The sequence below is a fragment of the Mobula hypostoma genome, chromosome 9, assembly GCF_963921235.1.
Source record: "Mobula hypostoma chromosome 9, sMobHyp1.1, whole genome shotgun sequence".
Lineage (NCBI taxonomy): Eukaryota > Metazoa > Chordata > Chondrichthyes > Myliobatiformes > Myliobatidae > Mobula > Mobula hypostoma.
The window spans coordinates 16,444,077-16,468,774 of record NC_086105.1 but is presented as its reverse complement, the minus strand read 5'-3'; the positions used below and the strand labels follow the sequence as shown (position 1 = coordinate 16,468,774).

The window sequence follows — 24,698 nt, the reverse complement described above, 5'->3', positions numbered from 1 at the left end:
ATGCCTGAATGCCCATCTGTTGGGCTGTGTATGGGTATTTCGTAAGTGGGATTGAATGCATTCATTCAAACGAGAGCCAGGCAGATCTGCCGTTGTATAGCACCTTGTGCTAGGTTAATGAAACCATAGACATGGATGCCAGAAGCTGGCCAAATAGATTAAGATATTTTGGACTAGAAATTCTATGAAACAAGTTACCAAGGTCCGTGGAATTACTTTTCCATTGAAAAACATTTCTTAAACCGGAGGCCATGGGTTAAGAGTGAAAGATGAAAAGTTTAAGGGGAACAGGAGGGGAAACTTCTTTGCTCAGAGGTCGTGAGAATGTGGAATGAGCTGTCAGCGCAAGTGGTGCATACAAGCTCGATTTCAACATTTAAGGGAAGTTTGGATAGGGGCTTTTTAATGGACTCTAGATCGTGATCTCTTCGGGGACTTTGCTATTGCTTGCATTACTGGTGATGGGGAACTGATGCTTTTGCTGAGGCAGATGGGGGGATGGGAGGGTTGATGCTTTGCTGCAGCTTGTGCATGGGGGGAGGGCTTTGGGGTTCTAATGTTTTCCTGTCATTCATTCTTTGGGGCTTTTCTTCAGTTTTGAGGATGTCTGTGAAGAGTAAGAATTTCAGGGTGTATGCTGTACTCATTCTCTTATATTAAATGGAGCCATTGAACGGGCCCTTCATATGTTGTAACATGGTCTGGATTGTTTACGTGGTAGAAGGCAAGGTCACCAGACATGACTGAACACCCCACTCCCACCAAGCCCAACTGCAAGCTTGGAATTTTTGCCCAGTCCCCTTCCAGCCCAAAACCACACCCACCCTCCAAAAACTTTGCTTCCCCAACCATCTCCCTCCTGCAATATTCTCCTCTCAACACAGTGACCAGGAACCGAAGATGAAACAATCCAATAATTAATTTAATTGTGACAAAATGCTATTAAGTAATCAAACCACACCCGTTGTTTTCATAAGACTTTATTAATTTGTAAAATACTTATTTCACAAACATAATATATATACGTCTTTTATTTTTCATTGATCACCAGAATGAATAAATTGTTACACAACATCCCCTCAAAATTTTTGGTGAGCAAAGAATTACTATCAAGAGCAACACACACGAAATGCTGGAGGAATGCAGCAGGTCAGAATGCAAGTATGGAAATGTATAAACAGTTTCGAGCCAAGACCCTGCTTTGGGACTGAGAAGGAAGGAGAAGAAGCCTGAATTAAAAGGTGGGGGGGGAGGGGAAAGAGGCTAGCTGGAAGGTGAAAGGTGAAAGGTGAAGCCAGGTGGGTGAGAAAGGTCACAGGCAGGAGAAGAAAGAATCTGATAGGAGAAGAAAGTGGATAATAGGAGAAAAGGAAGGGTGAGGGGACCCGGGGGAAGAAATAGGCAGGTGAGAAGAAGTACAAGGACAGAGTGGGGAAGAGAGGAAGGGGGAAATTTTGTTCACCAGCAGGAGAAATCAATATTCTTACCATCAGGTTGGAAGGTACCCAGATGGAATATAAGGTACTGCTCCTTCACCCTGAGGGTGGCCTCATCTTGGCACAACAGGTGACCATGGATCAGCATGTCAGAGCAGGAATAGGAACCGGAATTAAAATGCTACCAGGAAGTCCCACTGGTAGCAGATGGTGCGGAGATGCTCGATGAAGCCGACCGCAATTTACGACGGGCCTCACCAACGTAGAGGAGGCCGCATCAGGAGGGTTGGACACAATATATTCGCAAGTGAAGTGTTGCTTCACCTGGAAGGACTATTTGGGGCTTTGAATGGAGGTTACTATCAGTAGTTTGTGATAAAGATTTTCAGCCCTGCTTTGGCTACTGCAACGAAGCTTTAGCCAGGAACATAGGAAAAATTGAAAATGTGCAATTGGTCCTTTTTAAATTTTTGATGACTAGATAGTGGTGGTTATGTTAAAAGGTCTTTAGCACGATGGGCTGGATTGGCTGGCCTGCTCTACTTGCAGAGTCTCTGGACTCCATCCCTTCTGTTCTCACAGTTTTTGATCTCCCACTCACCTGCTCTCAGGACCTTGACCGCAAGTCTTGGTCATTCCAGGGCTCCAAGTCAGCTTCTCCCAGGGTAGTTATAAATTTAATATTTCAGACATTGCCAGTGTGTCCCAATATTGTCAGGGATTGGGAAGAGCCGAAGATCTATTGGAATTTAACTGCAATTGGCAACCATTATGTTTCCTCTTGCATCACAAGTTTTACAGCTTAAAAATTAGCTAAGCTTTCGTGTTGTTCATGCTTAACCAAAATATTTCTAATATGAGAGGGAACATTAAATAACAGAGATCTGAATAACTTCTTGAAAATTAATAAGGAAGGTCTTTCTTCTAGAAGACTTGTTTCCATTTGAAAGGAAATCCAAGGCTGAATTTCCCAGCCTTCTTGACAGGCCCCATCAGGAGGACAGAAGCCGTGATAACAGGAATGACAGAAACTATTACTGAGGCTATAATTTTGTACAATAATGTACACAAACTTCCACAAATTAAAGTTTGCTCAAAATCTTCCAATAATTGCAGCCTCTGAATTTCAGGGGAAAAATTGCCTGTGAGAGAAATAAAGCATGTGTGTACTCTTAAATGACTTGTAAGAAAAATAAACAGTTCATTCACTGCAAAATAATCCTTTTATTTTCCAATTATTAATAAATAAACCACAATGATATCATCCCACACAGGCATCTACACTATTCTCGTGTGCTACTGCTTGGATTTTGGGTGTTAATTAATACAAGTAAATGTCAGACTTTGATGAAATAATGAATCAGTCTCCAGTTTCTTTCAAAGCTCTTTGGAAGTGTCACAGGGAAACTTAAATCCTCACTCAATATGGAGATGGAGTCTTCAAAGGCTGTTGAGGCAAAGTTTATCAGCTGGAAAATTCTGCAATTTGCACATACTCAGAATGCACAAGCATCAAGAATTCTGAGACAAATAGTTATTGATAAACAAAATAGAATGAGCACACAAAATACTAACCAATTAAATGTATTGGGTATAACGAAGTCACTGGGTTTATTTAAAGCGGAGGTCAATAGGTTGTAATCAGTCAGGATGCTAAATGCTACAGATGGAAGCCAGGAGAATGGGATTGAGAGGGATAGTAAATCAGCTTTGATGGAATGGCAGACCAGCCTTGATGGGCTGAACAACCCAATTCTGCACCGGTGTCTTATGGCATAAATGCTATTACATGATATTTTTATCGTTTTTAATTGCCAGCAAATTTTGTATTGAATGGTTTATTGGTTTATCAGCAAAAAGTGCAGCTAATTATTTGCAGAGGAGATTTTCATCAGAAATATTTACAATGACTTTGTCCATCCAAAATAAAAGAGAACGCTGAGAGTTATTAGGAGGTCAGGCAGCACCTGTGGAGAATTTCTGAAGGAAGTTATTTGAGACGGTCTCAGCCTGAGCACACACCCCTCAGCATCAGCGGCTCCACAGTAGAGAGAGTGGAAAACATCAAGTTCGTTGGGGTGCAGATCTCGGACAATCTCACCTGGTCCAGGAACACCACTGGGATTGTGAAACGGGCCCAGCAGAGATTGCACTTTCTGAGGAAGCTTAAACAAGCATCTTAACTACATTCTACAGAGGCATGGTTGAGAGTGTGCTGACCTTTTGCATCACAACCTGGTACTCCAGCGGCAGTGCTGTCGACAAAAAAGCCTTGCAGAGGGTGGTTAGGGGAGCAGAGAAGATTATTGGGGTCTCCCTACCTTCTGTCCAAGACCTCTTTCAGAGTCGATGCCTCCAGAAGACACGGTACATCATTAAAGACCCCTCACACCCTCTCCATGAACTATTTGTTCTTCTGCCATCAGGCAAACGTTACAGGAGCATCAAAACTAAAACCACAAGGCTACTAAACAGCTTCCTCCCACAGGCAGTCAGACTGCTAAATAGCTGCTCCACCTGACTCTGCTTTGGACACGTTTAACTTGCACTGGACACTTATAACTTGATTTTAACTGACATGTGGCTGTTGTGTTTTACTATTTATTGTTATGTTTATTATTTAGTGTTGCGTTTGTTATGTTATGATTGCACTGCTCCTGGGAAACGCTGTCTCATTCTGCCCTGCAGAGCTGATGTACAGTTAGAATGACAATAAAGTTTTTTTTTGAATCTCTGCATATCTGCAACATAGGAAGTTCTATTTTCTTTCGGGTTAGAAAAGATGATGCCAGAGGATTTTGTAAACCTAGGTGACTTCTTCTAGTTCATCAGCAAAACAGCTTATTCTTCTTTTGTCTTCCTTTTCCTTTCAAGGTGGCTGGGGTCCTGTCAGAGTCCGTGATCTACAGCTTCAGCTCATACTGCAGTTCTTCACTGGGTTCTCAGACTCAGCGTGCGACCGAACGGCCTGGAAGACGTGTGCCTTCAGGGAGTGGTCTTGCGGACAACCTCGCCAACGTTGTCGACTGAAATGTCGCAGGAGAGTGAAACATCGAGACAGCAGGTGGGGTGAACTTGAGTGATTCTCTCTCTTCCCCCCCCCCCTTTCTCTTTGATGGTGAGTGAGAGCCTGTTGGTCCCTGAGTTGGGGGGGGGGCGCGCGCGGGGGCTTGGAGAATTATTGAGATTTATTATTTCTCCAGCATTTTCTGCTTTTATTTCAATAATCCATCACCTGTAGCATATTTTGAATATGGATATCATTAACAGAATGCCAAAAACAGGAAGATTAGTTTGCAGGTACTAATTAAAACAAGGAGCTAGTTTAGTAAGTTATCAATGAGGCTGCATAATTCCACTCACAAAATGCGGGTGATCACCACTTTATCAGTCTTGTACTGTTCAACGACAAAGAGAAGCAGGACGTTCTCAATATTGCCATTTACAGTAGCTTATACATCAGTGTTCAACCTGAATTTCACTGGGCCCACCCAGATCCATCCAAACATGGAAAAATGGACTGAATGCCAGATACGAGGTAAGAGCTGTTGATGTTTTAATGATGCTGGTTATGGTGAAGGACCCCTAGCAAAATTGAAACAAATATTGATCAAAACAAAAACACAGGAGTGGTGCGACTATGATCTGTTGTAATGTGTTTTAGTAGTTGAAGACAATCCCATGTGGTGGTTGTCCAACTTGTGCAGCCTCAACAATGACTTCCCATTAGAAGAGATTGAAGTCAGAGTCACGCATCACAAAAATGGGCCCTTCGGCCCACTATCTCCATGCTGACCTTTTTAACCATTTGGACGCACCCCTCTATTCCTTGTCTATTTAAGAACCTATCCAAATGCCTCTTAAACAGTCATTATATCTGAAATCAATCACCTCCCCCTGGCTTATCATCCATTACCTGTACAAAAAAATTTCTCTCAAAGTTCAAAGTAAATTTTATTATCAAAGTACATATATGTTACCATATTCAATTCTGAGATTAATTTTCCTGTGGGCATACTCAGGAAATCTATAGAATAGTAGCTATAACAGGATCAACAAAACATCAACCAGTGCAGAAGACAACAAACTGTGTAAATGCAAACAAATAGCAATAAATAATGAGAACATGAGATAATGTGATAGAGTCCTTAAACTGAGAAATTTGGTTCGAGGTTTGAGGAACATTTCAATGATGGGGCAAGTGAATGTAGTTATCCTCTTTTATTCAAGAGCCTGATGGTTGAGGGGTAGTAACTGCTCTTAGAAACATAGAAACATAGAAAACCTACAGCACAATACAGGCCCTTCAGCCCACAAAGCTGTGCTGAACATGTCCTTACCTTAGAACTACCTAGGCTTACCTATAGCCCTCTATTTCTCTAAGCTCCATGTATCCACCCAGGACTCTCTTAAAAGACCCGATCATTTGCACCTCCACCATCACCGCCGGCAGCCCATTCCACACACTCACCACTCTCTGCATAAAAAACTTACCCCTGACATTTCCTGTGTACCTTCTTCCAAGCACCTTAAAACTATGCCCTCTCGTGCTAGCCATTTCAGCCCTGGGAAAAAGCCTCTGACTATCCACATGATCAATGCCTCTCATTACCTTGTACACCTCTGTCAGGTCACCTCTCATCCTCCGTCACTCCAAGGAGAAAAGGCCAAGTTCACTCAACCTATTCTCATAAGGCATGCTCCCAAATCCAGGCATCATCCTTGTAAATCTCCCCTGCACCCTTTCTATGGTTTCCACATCCTTCCTGTAGTGAGGCGACCAAAATTGAGCACAGTACTCCAAGTGGGGTCTGATCAGGATCTTATATAGCTGCAACATTACCTCTCGGCTCTTAAACTCAATCCCATGATTGTTGAAGGCCAATGCACTGTATGCCTTCTTAACCACAGAGTCAACTTGCATAGCAGCTTTGAGTGTCCTGTGGACTCGGACCCCAAGATCCCTCTGATCCTCCACACGGCCAAGAGTCTTGCCATCAATGCTATGTTCTGCCATCATATTTCACCTACCAAAATGAACAACCTCACACTTATCTGGATTGAACTCCATCTGCCACTTCTCAGCCCAGTTTTGCATCCTATCAGTGTCCCGTTGTAACCTCTGACAGCCCTCCACACTATCCACAACACCCCCAACCTTTGTTTCATCATCAAATTTACTAACCCATCCCTCCATTTCCTCATCCAGGTCATTTATAAAAATCTCAAAGAGTAGGGGTCCCAGAACAGATCCCTCAGGCACACCACTGGTCACCAGCCTCCATGCAAAAAATGGCCCGTCTACAACCACTCTTTGCCTTCTGTGGGCAATCCAGTTCTGGATCCACAAAGCAACGTCCCCTGGATCCCATGCCTCCTTACTTTCTCAATATGCCTTGCATGGGATACCTTGTCAAATTCCTTGCTGAAATCCATATACACTACATCTACAGCTCTACCTTCATCAATGTGTTTAGTCACATCCTCAAAAAAAACCTGGTGGTTTTTGAACCTGGTGGTGTGAGTGCACTTTAAAATTTCTTTCCATCACCCTACATCTCTTGTTTTTGATACCCCTGACATGGGGATAAGATCCTGACTAACTAACTGAGCCTCTCAAATTTTTATTTCATACTGTGTATAATTTCTATATTATATACAGTATATAGTTACCTCTCAGTGCCCTTCATCCAGGGAAACAAGCTCAACCTTTCCCCATAACTTACCGACTCTGTTCTCCACATCCTTATCCATCCCTGCAGTACATCACTGGTCAAAGACTTGCAATCAGAAAAGCAAAATGGGGCATCTGGGTTGGTATGGACCAGCTGGGCCAAAGGCGTCTTGCCGTGTTGTATTACTCCATGAACTCCAGGCATTGTTCTATCACTACCCTCTTCCTCCTAACACCTAACACCAACCCAATTGGCCAGCTCACCTTGGATTCCCCTTCAAGACCAGCCTACCACTCAACACTTCAAATGTCTTACAAATGTCTATTATTGATCACTTAATTTAGTGTAGATTACTGCCTCATGCATTAATAAATAGCAAATAAGCCTACAAGAGGCAAGAACTCAATAAAGGTCAGACATGCACTAATAAGTGGCATATTGTATTTGTGCTACATATTGACACCAGCAACATGAGGACAGGATTCCCTGCAATCAACTTTCAGAGCTGGAGAGAAAGCTAAAAAATAGAACTTCATGAATTAATTTCTAGATTAATCCCAGTACAATGTACTGGCAAGAAAACAAATGGGAAGATCATTATCTAACTGAATACTGGATATATGAGATTCATATCAGTTGGCATCTCAACTGGAATCAGGTGAGATCTGTTCAAGGAGGACAGGTTGAACAGGTAGCATATCTGAGGAATAATGTACTGGCATTGGACAGGGTCCAGAGGAGGCTCACAAGAATGATTCCAGGAATAAAGGGGTTAACAACTGGGCCTGTTCTCACTGGAAGTTTAGAAGATGAGGGGGATCTCATTGAAACCTGTCAAATATTGAAAGGCCTAGATAGAGTGAATGTGGAGAAGGTTTTTCTAATGGTGGCAGAGTCCAGGACTAGGGGGCACAGCTTCAGAGTACAAGCCATCCCTTTAGAACAGAGATGAGGTCAGTGGCGGATCTGTGGAATTCACTGCTGCAGACGGCTGTGCATGCCAAGTCATTGGGTGTATTTAAAGCAGAGGTTGATCGGTTCTTGATTCAAAGGTTACGGAGAGAAGGCAAGGGAATGGGGCTGAGAGGGATAATAAATCAGCCAGGATGGAATAACAGAGAAGACTCGATGGGCTGACTGGCCTAATTCTGCTTCTAAATCCTATGATCTTATTTTAGGGGACTGGAACCAATGTTTGACCAGAGGGATTCAAGAATGAAGCTGGGAAAAGTTTGAATTTAATTGACACAGATGTCAGCATGTAGCAACATGAGGGGCATAAAATGGGAGTGCTGGTTAGGAAAAGAGAAGGAAATGGTAAAGTGTTTGAAGGGAGAGAGTGAGAGATGCAATAGAATTAAAATGCATGTAAATACATGAAATATAGTGAATAAAATTGATGGTCCGTAAGCTTAAGTAAGTAGGATTACGATGTGGTGGTGAAAATTTTAAACAGGGCTCTTCAAGGATAAGATTGGGCACTTAACTGCAGGTTATAAGCTGGTCTAAAAGTATAGGGAAGGATAAAAAGGAGACAGAGTTAGTAAGCACTAAGGTGGTTGCTATGGAGAATGGCCTTGTGAAAGTACATACTTGGTTAGTGTTGAGAAGAAGGAGGGAACTATCAGATATGAAATATATTCGGTGGTCTACCAAGCCATATAAGAGGTTTCTAGGAGTAAATCAGGGAGATTATACAAATGTGTAAAAGCTGTAGCGCTTATCAGTGATTTCAATAGCTCTATTATTGTATGGAACATTGAAATAAAATGGTAAGGGTTAGTGGGTGGTCGTTCTGAAACATGGTCAAGGGAACTTGATCAATATGTTTCAAACCTAACAAGGAACTGGGCTTCATTGAATTTATTTCACAGGGATGATTTGGGATATGTGAATCAGTTATTAATAGGAGAACAATTAGGAAGCAGATATCATCAGATCAGAAGGCTTAGATCTTAAGGAAGATGCAAGGAGAAATAGAATATAAAAGCAAGGATGTAATGCTGAGTCTTTAAGGCATTGGTCAGACCACCCTTGGAGTAATGTGAGCTATTTTTAGGGCTTCTTATCTAAAAATAGTTCTGCTGACGTTGGAGAGGGTCCAGAGGAGATTCACGAGAATGGTCCCAGGAATTAAAGGGTTAATGTATGAGGAGCATTTGATGGCTCTGGGCTTGTACTTACCAGAGTTTAGAAGAAGGAAGAGGGATCTCATTGAAACCTATCGAGTATTGAAAGGCCTAGATAGAGTGGATGTGGAGAGGATGCTTCCTATTGTGGGGAACAGCCTCAGAATACAGAAAAGAGATGAGGAGGAATTTCTATAGCCAGAGGATGCTGAGTCGATGGAATTCATTGACACACACAGCTGTGGAGGACTAATTGGGTGTATTTAAAGCAGAGGTTGACAAGTTGACGATTAGTCAGGGTGCCAAAGGTTACAGGGACAAGGCAGGAGAATGGGTTGAGAGGGATAATAAATCAGCCATGATGGAATGGTGGAGCAGATTTGACAGACAAATGGCCTTACCCTGCTCCTGTGTCTAATGGTCTAAATCCAAAGGTGAACTTTTAAATAGGACGAGGGTTGGAATTGATGTGGACACGGCCAGCACGAAGTAGAATCAAATCTTAGGAGGCAAAATTGTAACTGTATGATGGGTGACCTCTGGAGGGCAAATGCTTCAGGAAAAGCAGAGAAGACAAAAGAGATACACAGTGATGAAAGAAAATTTCGTGTAGAACTCCAGTGAGAATCAGGCTGAATGAGAGCAGGGACAGAAAGGAGAATAAAATGAGAAAGAGCACGAGCTGGAAGACAAAAGCAGGTATCGGAAGGAGAGTCAAATATCTTTTGTAGTTACATAGATAAGAAACTGGTAGGATCAGGAAGTGTGGAGATGATTAGGAATAATAAATGAATATCTTTTATCAGTCTAATTAGGGCGCTCCATGGAATCCTAGGTTGTTTAATGGATGGAAGTTAGTCATTGTCATACAGCACTGAACAGGCCCTTTGGTTGAACTCACCCAATGCCAGCCATGCTGTCCACTCGATCCAGTCCCATTTCCTTACATTTGGCCCCAATCTTCAAAACCATTCCTGTCCCTCTAAACCAGGGGTTCCCAACCTTTGTTTATGCCATGGAGCCTTACCATTAATCAAAGGGTCCATGGAGCCCAGGTTGGGAATCCCAGCTCTAAAGTTTTAAACCTTTCCCGTCCGTGCACCAGTCCAAAGAGCTTTAAAACACTGTAATTCTACCCACCTCTACTACTTCCTGTCAGGTCACCCTCTATGCGGGGAAAAATGCCCCTCAAATCCTCTTTTAAATATTTCCCCTCTCACCTTAAACCTGTGCTGTCAAGTTTTGACTCCCCAACCCTGGGGGGGAAAAAAAAACTATGACCATTCACCTCATCTATGCCCCTCATGCTTTTGTAAACCTCTAGAGGCAGATAGATGCTGATCAGAAACTGATATGAAGATTTATCAAAGCAATTAAATGTCTGTGATTTTCCTACATAGACTATTTTGCAGCTGTGAATATATATTTTATATAGTTGAATACCTACAATTTCCATACAGCAATGTGGGTGTAGAAATATGCAGCTCAGCAGATTTTAAAGTTTCAAAGTGCATTTATTATCAAAGTATGTATAAATTATACAACCTTGAGATTTGTTTGATTACAGGCAGTCGCAAAGCAAGAAACCCAAAAGAACCAAATTTAAAAAATAAGAACACCCGGTGCCCACGGAGAAAGAGAAAAAAAAACAAAATAAATCATATGAGCAATAGAAGCAAGCAACAACAACATTTCAATCCCGTTTGAGTCCTCGATCCAAATTCCTGGAGCAGCCTGGAGTGAGGCCCAAAGCCTCAGTACTCAGTTCATCATATTAGCGGTGCAAATTGCGGCAAAGTTCACAGGCACGAAGCACGGCAGCCCGGGGCCTTCTCACAGCCTTAGCGTTGCGGAGAGAAGCCCACAGGCCATCAGGGCTAGCGTTTAAGTTGTCTAAACCTCGCACTAGGACCCAGCCCTGCCACCGGCGAAGTGCTCCGGGTCTAAATCTCACTGCTGAAGGAGCCATTCTTGACCTCTCCAAATCCACTCGGCGCCAGTTTGTAGTAGATTTGTGAGTAAATTTTCCTGCACTTTACTGTGTTCAAATAATTGGCATAATATCTTTATGATCTATATATAGTTGTATGTTCATACAACTATACAATTAGAATTGTGCATTGCTCAGTGTGTGAGTTTTCTTTGTATAGAAATGTCTGTGATCTAGGTGTATAGTTCAATGTATTCATTTAACTATAAATTGTTATGTTTGGACTTGTCCACAAGTTAAAAGCAGAGTCCAGAATGTGTATATTTGTATACACTGTTGCGTGTCTAGATTTGTGTCTATTTGTATAAATTCTGGATTAGATTAACTGTATTGGTCTGAAGGAAGTCTCCCATAATCTTCTAATGCTTTCTAGACACGAATGAATTGACTGAAAAAGAGCAGATGTAACAACTTGTTCAAAAACAGTTGTAAGGATACAAAGAATTAGAGAGTCATAAATGACAAAAACTATCTCTTTAGTTAAATCCATTCAAATCATCAAGCACCCATTTACACCACTCCCTTTTTCTTCTCTGCACATTCCCATTAATATTCTACCAGGCAATAGAAACTACTTACAGATGCCAATGTGTTCTTGGATTTTCAGAAGGCCTTGACAAGGTGCACACACGAGACTGCATAACAAGTTAAAAGCCTATGGTATTACAGGTATGATATTAGCATGGATAGAGCATTGGCTAATTGGCAGGAGACAATGAATGGGAATAATGGGAGCTTTTTTTGCCTGACTACTACTGACTAGTGCTGTTCCACAGGGGTCTGTGTTGGGACCATTTCCTTTTATGTTATATGTCAATGATTTGGATGATGGAATTGAAGGCTTTGCAGCCAAGTTTACAGACGATAGAAAGCTAGGTGGAGGAGCAGGTAGTTTTAAGGGAGGAGAGAGGCTACAGAAAGACTTAGACAAATTAGAAGTGGCAGATGGAACACACTGTCGGGACATGTATGGTCATGCTCTTTGGTAGAAGAAATAAAAGCATAGACTATTTTATAAATGGAGAGAAAACTCAAAATTCTGAGTAGCAAAGGGACTTGTAAGTCCTCATGCAGGATTCACTAAAGGTCCATTTGAGTCTGTGGTGAGGAAAGCAAATGCAATGTTAGCATTCGTTTCAAGAGAACTAGAATATAAAAGTAAGGATGTAATGCTGAGGCTTTATAAAGCACTGGCGAGGCCTCACTTGTACTTGTGAGCAGTTTTGGGCCCCTTATCTAAGAAAGGATGTGCTGACACTGCAGAGGAGGTTCACGAAAATGATTCTAGGAATGAACAACTTGCCAAATGAGGAGTGTTTGATGTCTCTGGATCTCTACTCACTGGAATTCAGAAGAATGAGTGATGATCTCATCGAAACCTACAAATATTGAAAGGCCTTGATAGATTGGATGTGAAGAGGATGCTTCCTATAGTGGGAGAGTCTAAAACAAGAGGACACAGCCTCAGAATAGAGGGGGTCCTTTTAGAACGAAGATGAAGAGTAATTTCTTTAGCCAGAGGGTGTTGAATCTGTGAAATTCATTGCCACAGGCGGCTGTGGAGGCCTAGCCATTGGCTATATTTAAGGCAGAGGTTGATAGATTCTTGGAATACGGGGAGAAGGCAGGAGGTTGGGGCTGAGAGGGAAAATGGCTCAGTCGTGTTGAAACGGCCGAGCAGAATCGACAGGCCAATTGGCCTAATTCTGTTCCCTCATCTTATGGTCTTATTGATCAAATGACCTGCACACCTTTAGGAAATGAAGCAAACCAGATCCCCGAGTGAAAGGGAGAACACACACACACCTTACACAGACAGTATCTGAGATTGGGGTCACACTGGAACTGTGAGGGAGCACCAATGTACCACCCAATAAACCAAGTGTAACTGGATATACCAGATAATAACAAGCCTTTTGTGGCAGAAATTAATATGTCAGCCACTCTTGTTTGTGCAAAAATTTTTTTAAAAATGACACCAGACAGCCGACAGCAGTCCCTTTGGGGAACATGGTTATGCTTTACAAATCCTGATAAAATTAAGCAGATTATTCATATGGTAGCCTCCGCCTACGAGTTTTACAAATTTCATACCAATGCCCCTGCAATCAGTCTAAAACCCAATATGAATATTTATGGTGACCAGCTCCAGTTTAGTTAGTTGCACAGCAACAAAAAGCTATCATAGTCAATGTGGCATTATTGTACTTCAGGGAGCATTCTGGTGTGACAAATCACAATGTAAAACTCTAGGCCTAATGCCAATTTTATGGAAGTAGTTGAAATTTACCTCTATAACATTCTGTTGATTCAAAATTAATTTTACCATTGCTTAAAGCTCCTTTTCGTTCGTTAGTTTTGTTCACTTGCTTAAAGCAAGTTTTAGTCTAGAGCCCTTGTGAATCTGGCCCGGTTTACAAGTATTTAAGGAATGTGCCACAGCAGGTTGATAGAAGACTGCAGGAGGTCGATGTTAGCACTGATGCTTGCAAATGCAAAGACCATAGCACAGAATCCCAACTAATTGCCTCTCTGCTGGGTAGTCTTAATAAATGTTTCAAACACGAGTCAACAACATTGTCAAAAGAGCAATTTATCAGTTGAAGACATACAAATTAACTATTCTATTAAATATTCTGAGAATTCCCTTGATTCACTTTGTCTACAATATATGGATGAGAAAACATGAAAATATAGAAAAAGGAACCTCGAGCTTTTGTTTCTTTTTAAGTGCTTTAAATTATCATATACATTTCTCTTTGAAGTCAAAGTTTAGCTCTGAGGTGAAATATTTATGTCAAATGCTATATACACTCCAGGGTTCCAAGCTAGTGAATTGCACCTGTCTACCCAGTCATTACAACATTTATTTCAAATGGAAGACAACTGTACTATTGAAATGAATGTACTAGGGAGGAAAAAATGGACTTTTTGTCCAACTGTGCTTTGTTTTTTGTACAGTCACCAAATTTATTTATTTTCTGGTCTTCTGCCCACCATTAACACTGCATGTTCTTGTAAAAAAGCTAAAACATATGCCATTGCACAATGTAATTAGAATAAATAAGCAAATATTCCTTACCGAGAGAGTTAAAGAGAATAGTCTGCCTAATTATATTTTCAAACATTTTCAAAGTTAGTTACACCTTGTGCACTATTATTAACTAACTTATCAGGCAAAATAGGACATCAAAATACTGTAGATAATAGAAAACTAAAAGAAAAAAAGTCTGAAAGTGCTGGAGATACTTAGCAAGTCAGATCAAATCTATAGAGAAACAAACTGGAGCTTCCATTGAACCACTGAGGGGTTAGTATTTCAGTTAAACTTCAGGATTGTTACAACAACAGACACTAAAGAATGAACACCTATAATTCTGACTAATCTGCTCAACCTGCTGTCCCACATAATGAAGTGCTGGGAAACTCAGTAGTGAAGTAGCATCTGTGAAAAGAGAAAGGGTGTTAATAATTCAACTCAAAGATCCATCGTCACTTGTCCTTTAATCTCACTCCACTCTAACCCATCCATCTGTAGCCACTGGCAAAGTTATACTGAGACCCAATGTAAGCTTGAGGAACAGTATATCACGTCTCTGTGCAGTGTCCTGGACTTGTTTTAAATTCACAGTTCAGGTAACCCTGCGTTTCTGCTTGTACTAAGACTGGCCAATTGTACCAGAGAGTATCCATCTGTAATATGCCTCAGCTTTAAAGCTTTTCATAAGCATGGCCTGATCTCCTTAGGTTTTTCACAATTTTGTATTTTACACCTTTTCAATTCCTGTCTGTTTTTTTTCTCTCCAACCCTGCCCAGGTCATATTTTTTAATGTTTGTTCAAGCTATTTCTCTCTAAATTCTCTCATTAACTCACCAACCAGATTACTTCATCAACATCTGACCCTCTATGGCAGGCATTCCCAACCTGCTTAATCGTGGGAGTCGGTGGCATTAAAAAAGTTGGGAACCCCTACTCTATGGCAACCTTGGCCTCACTCTGTCAGAGATAGTCATTTTATCTTTTCAATTCCCTCCCCCTCCGCAACAACTTTTCAACCTGATGGCATGAACATTGACTTCTCTCACTTCCGTTAATGCCCCACCTCTCCCTCATACCCCATCCGTTATTTATATTTATTATCATATATTTTTTTCTCTCTCTCCTTTTTCTCCCTCTGTCCCTCTCACTATACTCCTTGCCCATCCTCTGGGCTTCCCCCTCTCCCTTTCTTTCTCCCTAGGCCTCCCGTCCCATGATCCCCTCATATCCCTTTTGCCAATCAACTTTCCAGCTCTTAGCTCCATCCCTCCCCCCTCCTGTCTTCTCTTATCATTTTGGATCCCTCCCCCTCCCCCTCCCACTTTCAAATCTCTTACTATCTCTTCTTTCAGATAGTCCTGACAAAGGGTCTCGGCCCAAAACGTCGACTGTACCACTTCCCATAGATGCTGCCTGGCCTGCTGCGTTCACCAGCAATTTCTATGTGTGTTGCTTGAAATTCCAGCATCTGCAGATTTCCTCGTGTTCTTGTTTTGTTTTCCTCTCTTTCCCCGTTCTGATGAAGAGTGTTGGACTTGAAGTGTAATGTCTGCTTCTCTTTCCACAGCTGCTGCCTGACCTGCTGAGTGTTTCCAGCACATTGTGTTTATATTTTACACTTCTAGAATCTAGTTTTCTGAAATTCCTTCCCGTTCACTGTAGACCTGATCTATTTTTCTTGCAACTTTCAAAAATAGAAATTCCAATTGAATTCCCTCATGATAGATGATTTTTTTAAAAACTTAATATTTTTGTGTCTGATTTCCAAGTGTCCATTCGAATGTAATTGATTACTGTGCGATTCAGTTTCACTAAAAGAATGATTGCCTTTGGGACTTATGAAGGGGGAAAATGGTATTTGGCGAACAGTCAGAAACCATACACTACACGGAGAAATGTGATGATGTATTGTGACACCAAATTTGTGCGTATATGAGCTAAATTGAAAGCAAAATTTACAGACCTACCTTTAGGAAGGAGTATAAACCCTGAAACATTTAATGGAAAATATCAACTAGTGAACAGAAAGGCTTCTCTAATAAAAAGCTCAGTAATTTTCCCCAAACAACTGTGCAGTCAACCAGAATTTCCAGCTGCTGTCAGCTTACTTATGGCATGGTGGTGGCAGAGCTACTGCAGCTGACTTCAGTGTGCTGGATGAAAAAGTGAACGTCAATCACCATCACAAGAAAGGATAAGAGCTGAGGATAAAATCCGACATTACTGATAACCATTGTAACATTCAGGGGAAAAGCTCGTACTTTATGCCACATTGTCAGCACGTGTTAAACAAGCAAGAGTCAATCCCTCCTGCTGGGTGTATTCAGTTTATATAGTAGAAGAAAAACCAAAGGTTCACCTGAGTTGTAACCAGTCAATTAAAGGAAAATACATTCTTCCATGAGATAATGCAGTATGTGCAGCACACAGTTACAGAAATAGAAAACTGGAAACAATGCCACACAGGAGTCATTGGAAATGAAGTTAAAAGTTTTCATTTTTAACACATACAGCTAAATTTTATATAAAGATAGTAATTGCTCAAAAATAACCAGAAGTATCTACAGAAGCTGCTAATTAGGATTCATTATGCACAGTGACATTTCCGTTGCTAGCTGTTATTTTTTTTTCCCCCTTCTTGGTTAATAAAATCACATATGTTCCTGAATTCTAACACTCATTGACTTCTCTCAGGAACTTTGCCACACAATATTCCACAAGTAGCTACGCTGACTGAGACCTAAGACGAAGAAATGATTAAATGTTTACAAGTGGCAAAACCCCACCACAGCTGAAAATGATTCGGAACAGTTGCCTGGAGAAATCAAAAGAGGCTGCGGACGCTGGAATCTGGAGTAAAAAAAAACCGAATTGCTGGAAGAACTCAGCAGGTCAGGCAGCACCTATGGATACAAGCAGACAGTTGACATTTTGGGCTGAGACCCTTCACTTGGATGCTACCTGGTTCACTGTGTTCCTCAAATGGTTTATGCTTTTTTTTTAAAGTTGTGGTATGATGGTACTGTTATTTCTTCTAAATTTTCTGAATTTTTAATCTTTTCAATTTCTGTTTTTACACTACTTATCTTAACTATATTATATATATATACTTAATGTGTGGGCACGTGGCCAAGTGGTTAAGGCATTGGACTAGCTACCTGAAGGTCGTGAGTTCCAGCCCCAGCCGTGGGAACGTGTTGTGTCCTTGAGCAAGGCACTTAACTACACATTGCTCTGCGACAACACTAGTGCCAAGCTGTATGGGTCCTAATGCCCTTTCCTCGGACAACATTGGTGTCGTGAAGAGGGGAGACTTGCAGCATGGGCAACTGCTGGTCTTCCATACAACCTTGTCCAGGCCTGCACCCTGGAGAGTGAAGACTTTCCAGGCGCAGATCCATGGTCTCGCAAGACTAACGGATGCCTTTACTTAATGTAATTCAGTTTTTTTCTCTATATTGTACTGCTGAGGCAAAGTTAACAAATTTCATGACATGTGCTGGTGATATTAAACCTGATTCTGATTCTTTTTTTAATGCTTTGGCTTTGCTGCTAAATTTGACCTTGAAACCCTGGCACTAAAAAGATAGTAACAATATATCACACTGATTTACAATTTGCTTAAAATGTAGTGATGTTATCACAACTATCACAATGGCCCTCTTTACATCTGACATTGAATTGAATCAATATTGGGCATATTCCAATGGAGCGGCAGAGGTTGAGGGGAGATCTGATGGAGGTTTATAAGATTATGACGGGTATAAATAGAGTAGACAGGGAGTATCGGTTTCCCAGGGTTCCACAGGGCATGCATTGAAGGTGAGAAGGGTAAGTTCAAGGGGGATGTGAGGAGTCAGTTTTTTTTACTCGGAGTGGTGAATGCACTGCCTGGTATAGCTGTCGAGGCAAATACATTAGAGGCTTTTGAGAGATGTTTACATAGGCACATGGATGTGAGGAAGATGGAGGGATAGGAATATTATGTAGGTAGGAGGGATGAGTGCTTAGGTGTTTTTGATTTGCTTTTTATCTGGCTCAACACAACACTGTGGGCCGGCAAGTCTGTTCCTGCACTCTACTGTTCAATGTTCTATGTAAATACAAACACAGGAGTAAAAAGGTTGCAAAATACAAACTCAATATCTGAAGGTAAATATGCATCAGAATTCTAGGGCAAGCACCCAAATATAAATGTCAGATACATCAAGGATACTTTGAAGCAAACTCATCAATTGGATTCTGAGCTGGAGGATAAATACAATCTTTCAGATCATTCACTTGGCTCAGGGCTCTCCATATCTCATCCGTCAAGGATGGCCAGACAGAGCTGGTGATGTTCTTTCTGAACCCCATCGTGTAGAGTTTGACCCGTAGTGGCAGGATGTAGGTGAGGTACCAGCAGGAAACAACAGCTGGTTTCACACAAGTACAACCCATCTCTGGAGTGGATCAGGGCCAGAAAACAAGCATGAAAATGTCTGAGACCTGAACTGCTTTAATACCCATCCTCTTCAATCACAAGGAGCCCTGCAGCAAGAGCCAGAAGATATTCCTAGTAATCTTAGCTCCAAATCACTGCAGCACCAGATCACTCTGTCTCTAAAAGAAGCAGAACCAATCAAAACCCTCTAAAAGAATTCTTAGTACACTTACTTTACTTTACTGTCGCCAAACAATTGATACTAGAACATACAATCATCACAGCGATATTTGATTCTGTGCTTCCCTCTCCCTGGATTACAAATATTAAATATTAAAAATAGTAAAAATTAGTCAATATTAAAAATTTAAATTATAAATCATAAATAGAAAATAGAAAAATGGAAAGTAAGGTAGTGCAAAAAAACGAGAGGCAGGTCCGGATATTTGGAGGGTACGGCCCAGACCCGGGTCAGGATCCATTCAGCAGTCTTATCACAGTTGGAAAGAAGCTGTTCCCAAGTCTGGCTGTACGAGTCTTCAAGCTCCTGAGCCTTCTCCCGGAGGGGGAAGATATTCGTGCAGGAAATGCCAGGTATATATGCATCCCAGCTTTATAAGTTCAGAATGAACCAATGCATTATATGCAAGTATTATAAAATAAAGAATGTAATAGGTCATTTCAAAAGGGATAGGATCACAACTGCAACCTCAAAACCATACAAACAGTTATGTCAGTCAATATGGATACCCATAATCATTGTATTACTGCCAATTAAGCAGATTTAGAACTTCAGCAATGATATAAATGCTTTAAAATGATCTTTATCCAGGATAAAACAGCCAAACATTTGAAAATTTTATTTAAGTAGTTGTTATAATGCCTGAAATAATGACACAGAAGCACAAAATACATTCATATAACCTACGAATTCAGGTTGGCTCGATAGATGTAGAATTTCAAAAACCGGTTCCTTGCCAAGTTGGTATCTGCCAAAATGTATATGTTAGTCAGGCATTTCAACTTGATACAGCACTTTCCTTGTAAAATTTATTTTACATGGTTACCATGAACTAGCAGTTAAATATCAGCATTCTAAATAAATCACAGAAGAAAAAGAATTTCAGTACGTATATTGTATACGTTTCCCTGACGTTATATGTACCTATTGAAACCTATTGAGAAATATTTACATACTGCCTTACGTGTGAAAGATATGTTTGAGTCATTTTGTGCCTAAATCAACAAATCATCTGTACAGAAGGTGCAGCAAAGGTGATTTCATTCAAATATGTCAAATGCAATATAAAATACTGAATTATTGGGAAATTTGTTCCAAACTAAGAATTTAACATTTTTAACATTTTTTAACAATTCCATTGTCTTATGTTTATATTTGAAAAAATGTTAACATGTTAATGTTAAAAAATGTTAAATTTTTTGTGTGGAATACCAACATTCACAGTCACACAACTTATGCTTAAAGAACTTTAAACTTTGCTTCAGACTGGAAGCATTCATTACAATTTATTCAAATCCAGTTGTACTTGAAATTAATTTTTTAATGAAATCTTGCAACCTGGTGCTCTAGTTTCATCACACACCCCTTTAAATGGCCACTGTAAATTGCCCTTGCTGTGTAGATGAGTGGTAGAAACTTGGGAGAGTTGATGTGAATGTGGGGAGAATAGAGTGTGTGATATCACAGACTTAGTGGGATGACCGGCCTGTTTCTATGCTCAATGATTCTTAAGGCCTGTCTAATAAGAAATGAGATTCTATTTCATGAACTATGAAGGCTGAGTTAGTTCTTGCACCAATTAAAAACAAATTTTTGGACAGGCAGTTTTGGGATGCCTCTTGAATGGGAAGAAAGCACCTCCAGCCGGTGGCTTTGCTCCTGACCTCAAAAATGCATTGAGGTCAGTAGTACTTACACTGCAGATGAACAGCTGAAGGAAATTTCCTTTTGGAGACTCTCCAGAAATTGGGCCTGTGATCATTTGACAGTTTTAAAAACTGCCCAGTTTCCAGAATGTAATTGATTTAAGTGTTATTCAGCTGAGCTCCCACCACAGTCAAGCATCATATTGATGCCAAGGATCTATTTGCCTGTCTCGCATGGCCAAAATTAGGACGGTTGTTTTGCACATTATGAAACACCTCACCACATTTGGATGGACAAATCGTGTGCCCATCAGATTAGCCCTCCCATTACAAATGTATTATTAAGAATAAAATTTTTAAGAATGATTAAAGTGGGGAATGGCCCAAGCATGGTCCCACATAACTTCTATCACAAGCATGAAGAATGTAGCATTTCTCAGCCTCAAGAATTGAGAGACCATTATGTTCAAAATCAGAGCAAAACTGTGTGTTAACTTGGACCAACGGATCATGGCTTAAAAGGGAAGTTCTCAGCTAAATGAAAAGCTACATATTCATTGAAACTTTCCGGTCTTCCACCTTTCTGACAGTCTCTTGGGATTAAGATTGATTTGCTTCCACAATGGCTCTGTGTGGATAAGTCCTTTGTATGATTCACAGTCCCTGCTACTGAAAGGACAGATGCATTTTGACAGGACAGTCAAGTGGACTGGCCAAATTCTTGCTCACTCTTATGGCTGCTTGTCCTCAACTTCCATGACTTCCCATTGTAAGGCACTTCTTAGGATGTATTACTAGGCTAACAGTACAGAGCAGGGGAAGCATGTTTAGGACTGCCTGTTCAGGTGAATGTTATGGGAATTGTCTATAAAACAATTCTCAAATTTTTATATAGGAATCTTTCTTTTTATAAAGACAAAGTGCATTAAATTTATTGTTTAGAACGTTATAGAGTAAACACTGTCTTTGGAGAGGATTTCCACATGTTTTGATTTTTTTAATTTGTATTTATTTATATATTTATTGAGATCAGCATGAAATAGGCCCTTCTGGGCCTTCGAGCTGCAACTCCCAGCAATCCACTGATTCAACCCTAATCATGGGACAATTTACAATGACAAATTAACCTAGCAACTGACAAGTCTTTGGACTGTGGAAGGAAACTAGAGCACCGGGGAGAATGTACGCACTTTGTACAGGCAGTGGTGGGAATTGAACCTAGGTCACCTGTACCGTAAAGCGTTGTGCTAACCACTACACTACCGTGCCACTCCTACCTTTCGACTGGAAAGTGACTTCCATAGGGTGTAGCTTGGAGTCGGAGAATAAACAGGGAAAGGACAATGAACACTAGCATCTCTTCATCAGTTCCTCGTCACTGTACCTTTTGCAGTCTCCCCTCCCAATCCCATCTTTGTTAAATAAACTCTCCTGCAGTTACCTGCCAATGTACAGACATCAGCTGAAAAACTGACAAACTTCTAGATTGCCTCTCGCTAAGATGGCGTTCTGCATGGGATTGGAGTAGGACACGTCATGGTTATTTTCGGAACTTCGTCACCATGAGAACTACATAGTTCAACCGTACGTTTTGCTGAGGGACTTTTACACCATATTAAATCTCGCGGCTGAGGGAATTGTAAATGCTGTGGTTCATCGTTGGGCTGAAATGTGTGGTTTTCCCTCTGACAAAATTGATTAGAATGCGTATTTGCATTTGCATTCATGTCCCTATCCCTGCCGAATCCTTGCTCCACTGTGCCATAGTAACATAATCGCTCCAATCTCTGCTGTGTTGCAGTCTGCAATTCCAGATTGCAGACATTTCGACGACAATGATTAGAAGGTTGATGGCAATGTTGTCTTAGCTTCCTGTACTGCTTCTGATCACAGAACTTTGTACAAAACTCTGTGGATTCCTCGGGGACTGAGCATACAAAATCTTGTGCGGTTTGGTTTAATGATCGATGGAGTGGTTCAAGTCTAGTTCGTAAACAAGCTTTCATGCTTCTGTCTAAAGTTTGATTTACACAAGAAGCACTCCACTGCTCTCCAGTCTTGGGGAGATGTACAGTTGTTGTTTGAGAATGAGCACGCCAGTCAAGTGACTTCTTCAGCGAAGACTTTAGAGGTTGCTTCTGATTATGGTGTCCCACACCACACTTCAAGAGCACTCGAGTGTTGGCACATATGCTGGCCCCCCTCTCTTGCAAAATCTGATTCAGGTCAAAAGTGTGCTCTTCACTTCCACCATCTTCACTCGCACCAGAACTAACTTTGGAATCTTTATCAGAGTATTTGCTGACTGCACTGCAGCAAGCTGTTTTCCCAGATATTTTGTTTGAACGTGACTTCACAGATGATTTGCTTAAACTGGTTACTACAGAGGAGCTTGCTTTAATCTGTTGATGTTTACTGACAGGCTCTTTAATTACTTGTTTCATTTTTCCTTCATAGCTCTCACAATTTGGAGTCACAGGAAAGAAATTGTGACCGTCTGGGTTCTGGAAAGTCGTTTTAGATATTAACTCTGCAGCTGGATCATCTCCTTTCTCCCCATTGACATTTTCTAAATTGTGAACACAGTTATCATCAAAGCACAACATGTCCGAGCCCGTAGGTACATTACAGTTTGCAGCCGGACTTACAGGTCTGTGCTTGAGCTCCAAATCCAAGGTAAATCCATTTGCACAGCAGTCTTGTTCCAGTTCAGTCCTTCAAAATGTAAAAACACTTTAAGGATACATTTTAAATATTTACAAGAAGTATTATTTAAACTGGAGATGATTTTACATTTTGCTTTCTCCATATAAAATAGTGAACACTTTGTTTTCAATCTATTCATTCATGGAACAGCATTTATTAACCTTCATGTGTCAGGCAAGTCTGAATTAACCAGGCTGGCATGTGGCTAGAGCAGGAGTTCCCAACATGGGCTCCATAGATCCCTCAATTACTGGCAAGGCTCCATGATATAAAAAAGGTTGGGAGCCCTTGGTCTAGAGTTACATATAGGTCAAATGAAAAAAGGGAATAATTAGTGGTCCAGATTCCAATCTAGTAGCTTATTGGCTGCCATTACTTAAATTAGTCGTTTCACTTCAGATTTATTTAATTAATTTATTTTAAAATCACCTGTTTGCAATCCCCAGGACCAAGTCATGACTCCCTGACAATAGGTATGCCTGCCCTGTAATCACTGTGTAGGGCTCTCAGTATACTAGGTGGACTGTTAACTGTTAATCGCTTATTACCAAAATGGCTTCTCTGAAGTGTTATATTAAAATGACTTCTTGTACTGTTAACTGCTGAGCAAGGGGTTCTCTGTAACTGCAATGTTTGGGTTATACAGGGAGATAATGGAAACTGTATTCATTTGTTAGCCAATGGAAGTCACGTTCTGTTATCTTGTATATGTGTGCTGAGTTGAGGAGCACGGGCTTTGTCGGGAGGCGAGCTGAGAGGACGGACGTGTGAGGAACGGATGGCAGTTCCAGGGCAGCAGACACTGGACCTTGGGGGTTCAGAGGGCGGCCGGAGTCTCGGAAGGACGTTGTGAATGGAATCGGAGGCATGAGCTCCAACATATTAAAATATTATGTGCACAAGACTGATAAATTACTTATGTGGCGCCTTTTCTTGTAGTTGTTTCTACTAACCCAACACCAAAAATTTGCTATAAAGTATAATTTTTTACTTGCACTTTGTATATTGTTTCATATTTGTGTCGTGGCTGATCATTGGGCGACTAACACCTTATCCGCACCAAAGCAATTGCATTGTTTGGCAGGGTTGACGGTTATTCACCCTAGGCAATGGGGAGGGGGTCAGTGGGGCAAAGACCCTTACAACTGCACCCGTCAACCTCTTCGGTAATCAGCACACAAACAGCCATTTTAGATGCTGATTTTCCCCCTGCACTTCTTTGTGTATCTTTTTCTCTTAGTGAAAGAATAAAAACATTTCAGGTATCAGAAAGTGCTGGAAATACTTAGCACGGCAGGCGGTATCTATGGAGAAAGAAACGATCAATGTTGCAGGTTAGGAATCCTTTGTCAGAACAGAAGCGGGGACAAAGGAAGCCTGAGGAAGGAGATCCGACATTTTCTGTTATTTT

At 41.0% G+C, this 24,698-nt stretch overlaps 1 protein-coding gene across 5 annotated transcripts in view; it reads right to left on the bottom strand.

Moving 5' to 3' along the window:
* Nucleotides 1-19,575: 19,575 nt before the first annotated feature.
* The window catches only part of LOC134352320 (uncharacterized), a 32,110-nt gene continuing 26,987 nt past the window's right edge, over nt 19,576-24,698 (bottom strand). For all 5 annotated transcript variants that reach the window (XM_063059618.1, XM_063059616.1, XM_063059617.1 and 2 more), the window contains one exon: nt 19,576-23,296. In XM_063059618.1, coding sequence (XP_062915688.1) covers nt 22,078-23,296 — 1,219 coding nt within the window. In that variant the 3' untranslated portion in view covers nt 19,576-22,077. The remainder of the gene's footprint in view (nt 23,297-24,698) is intronic.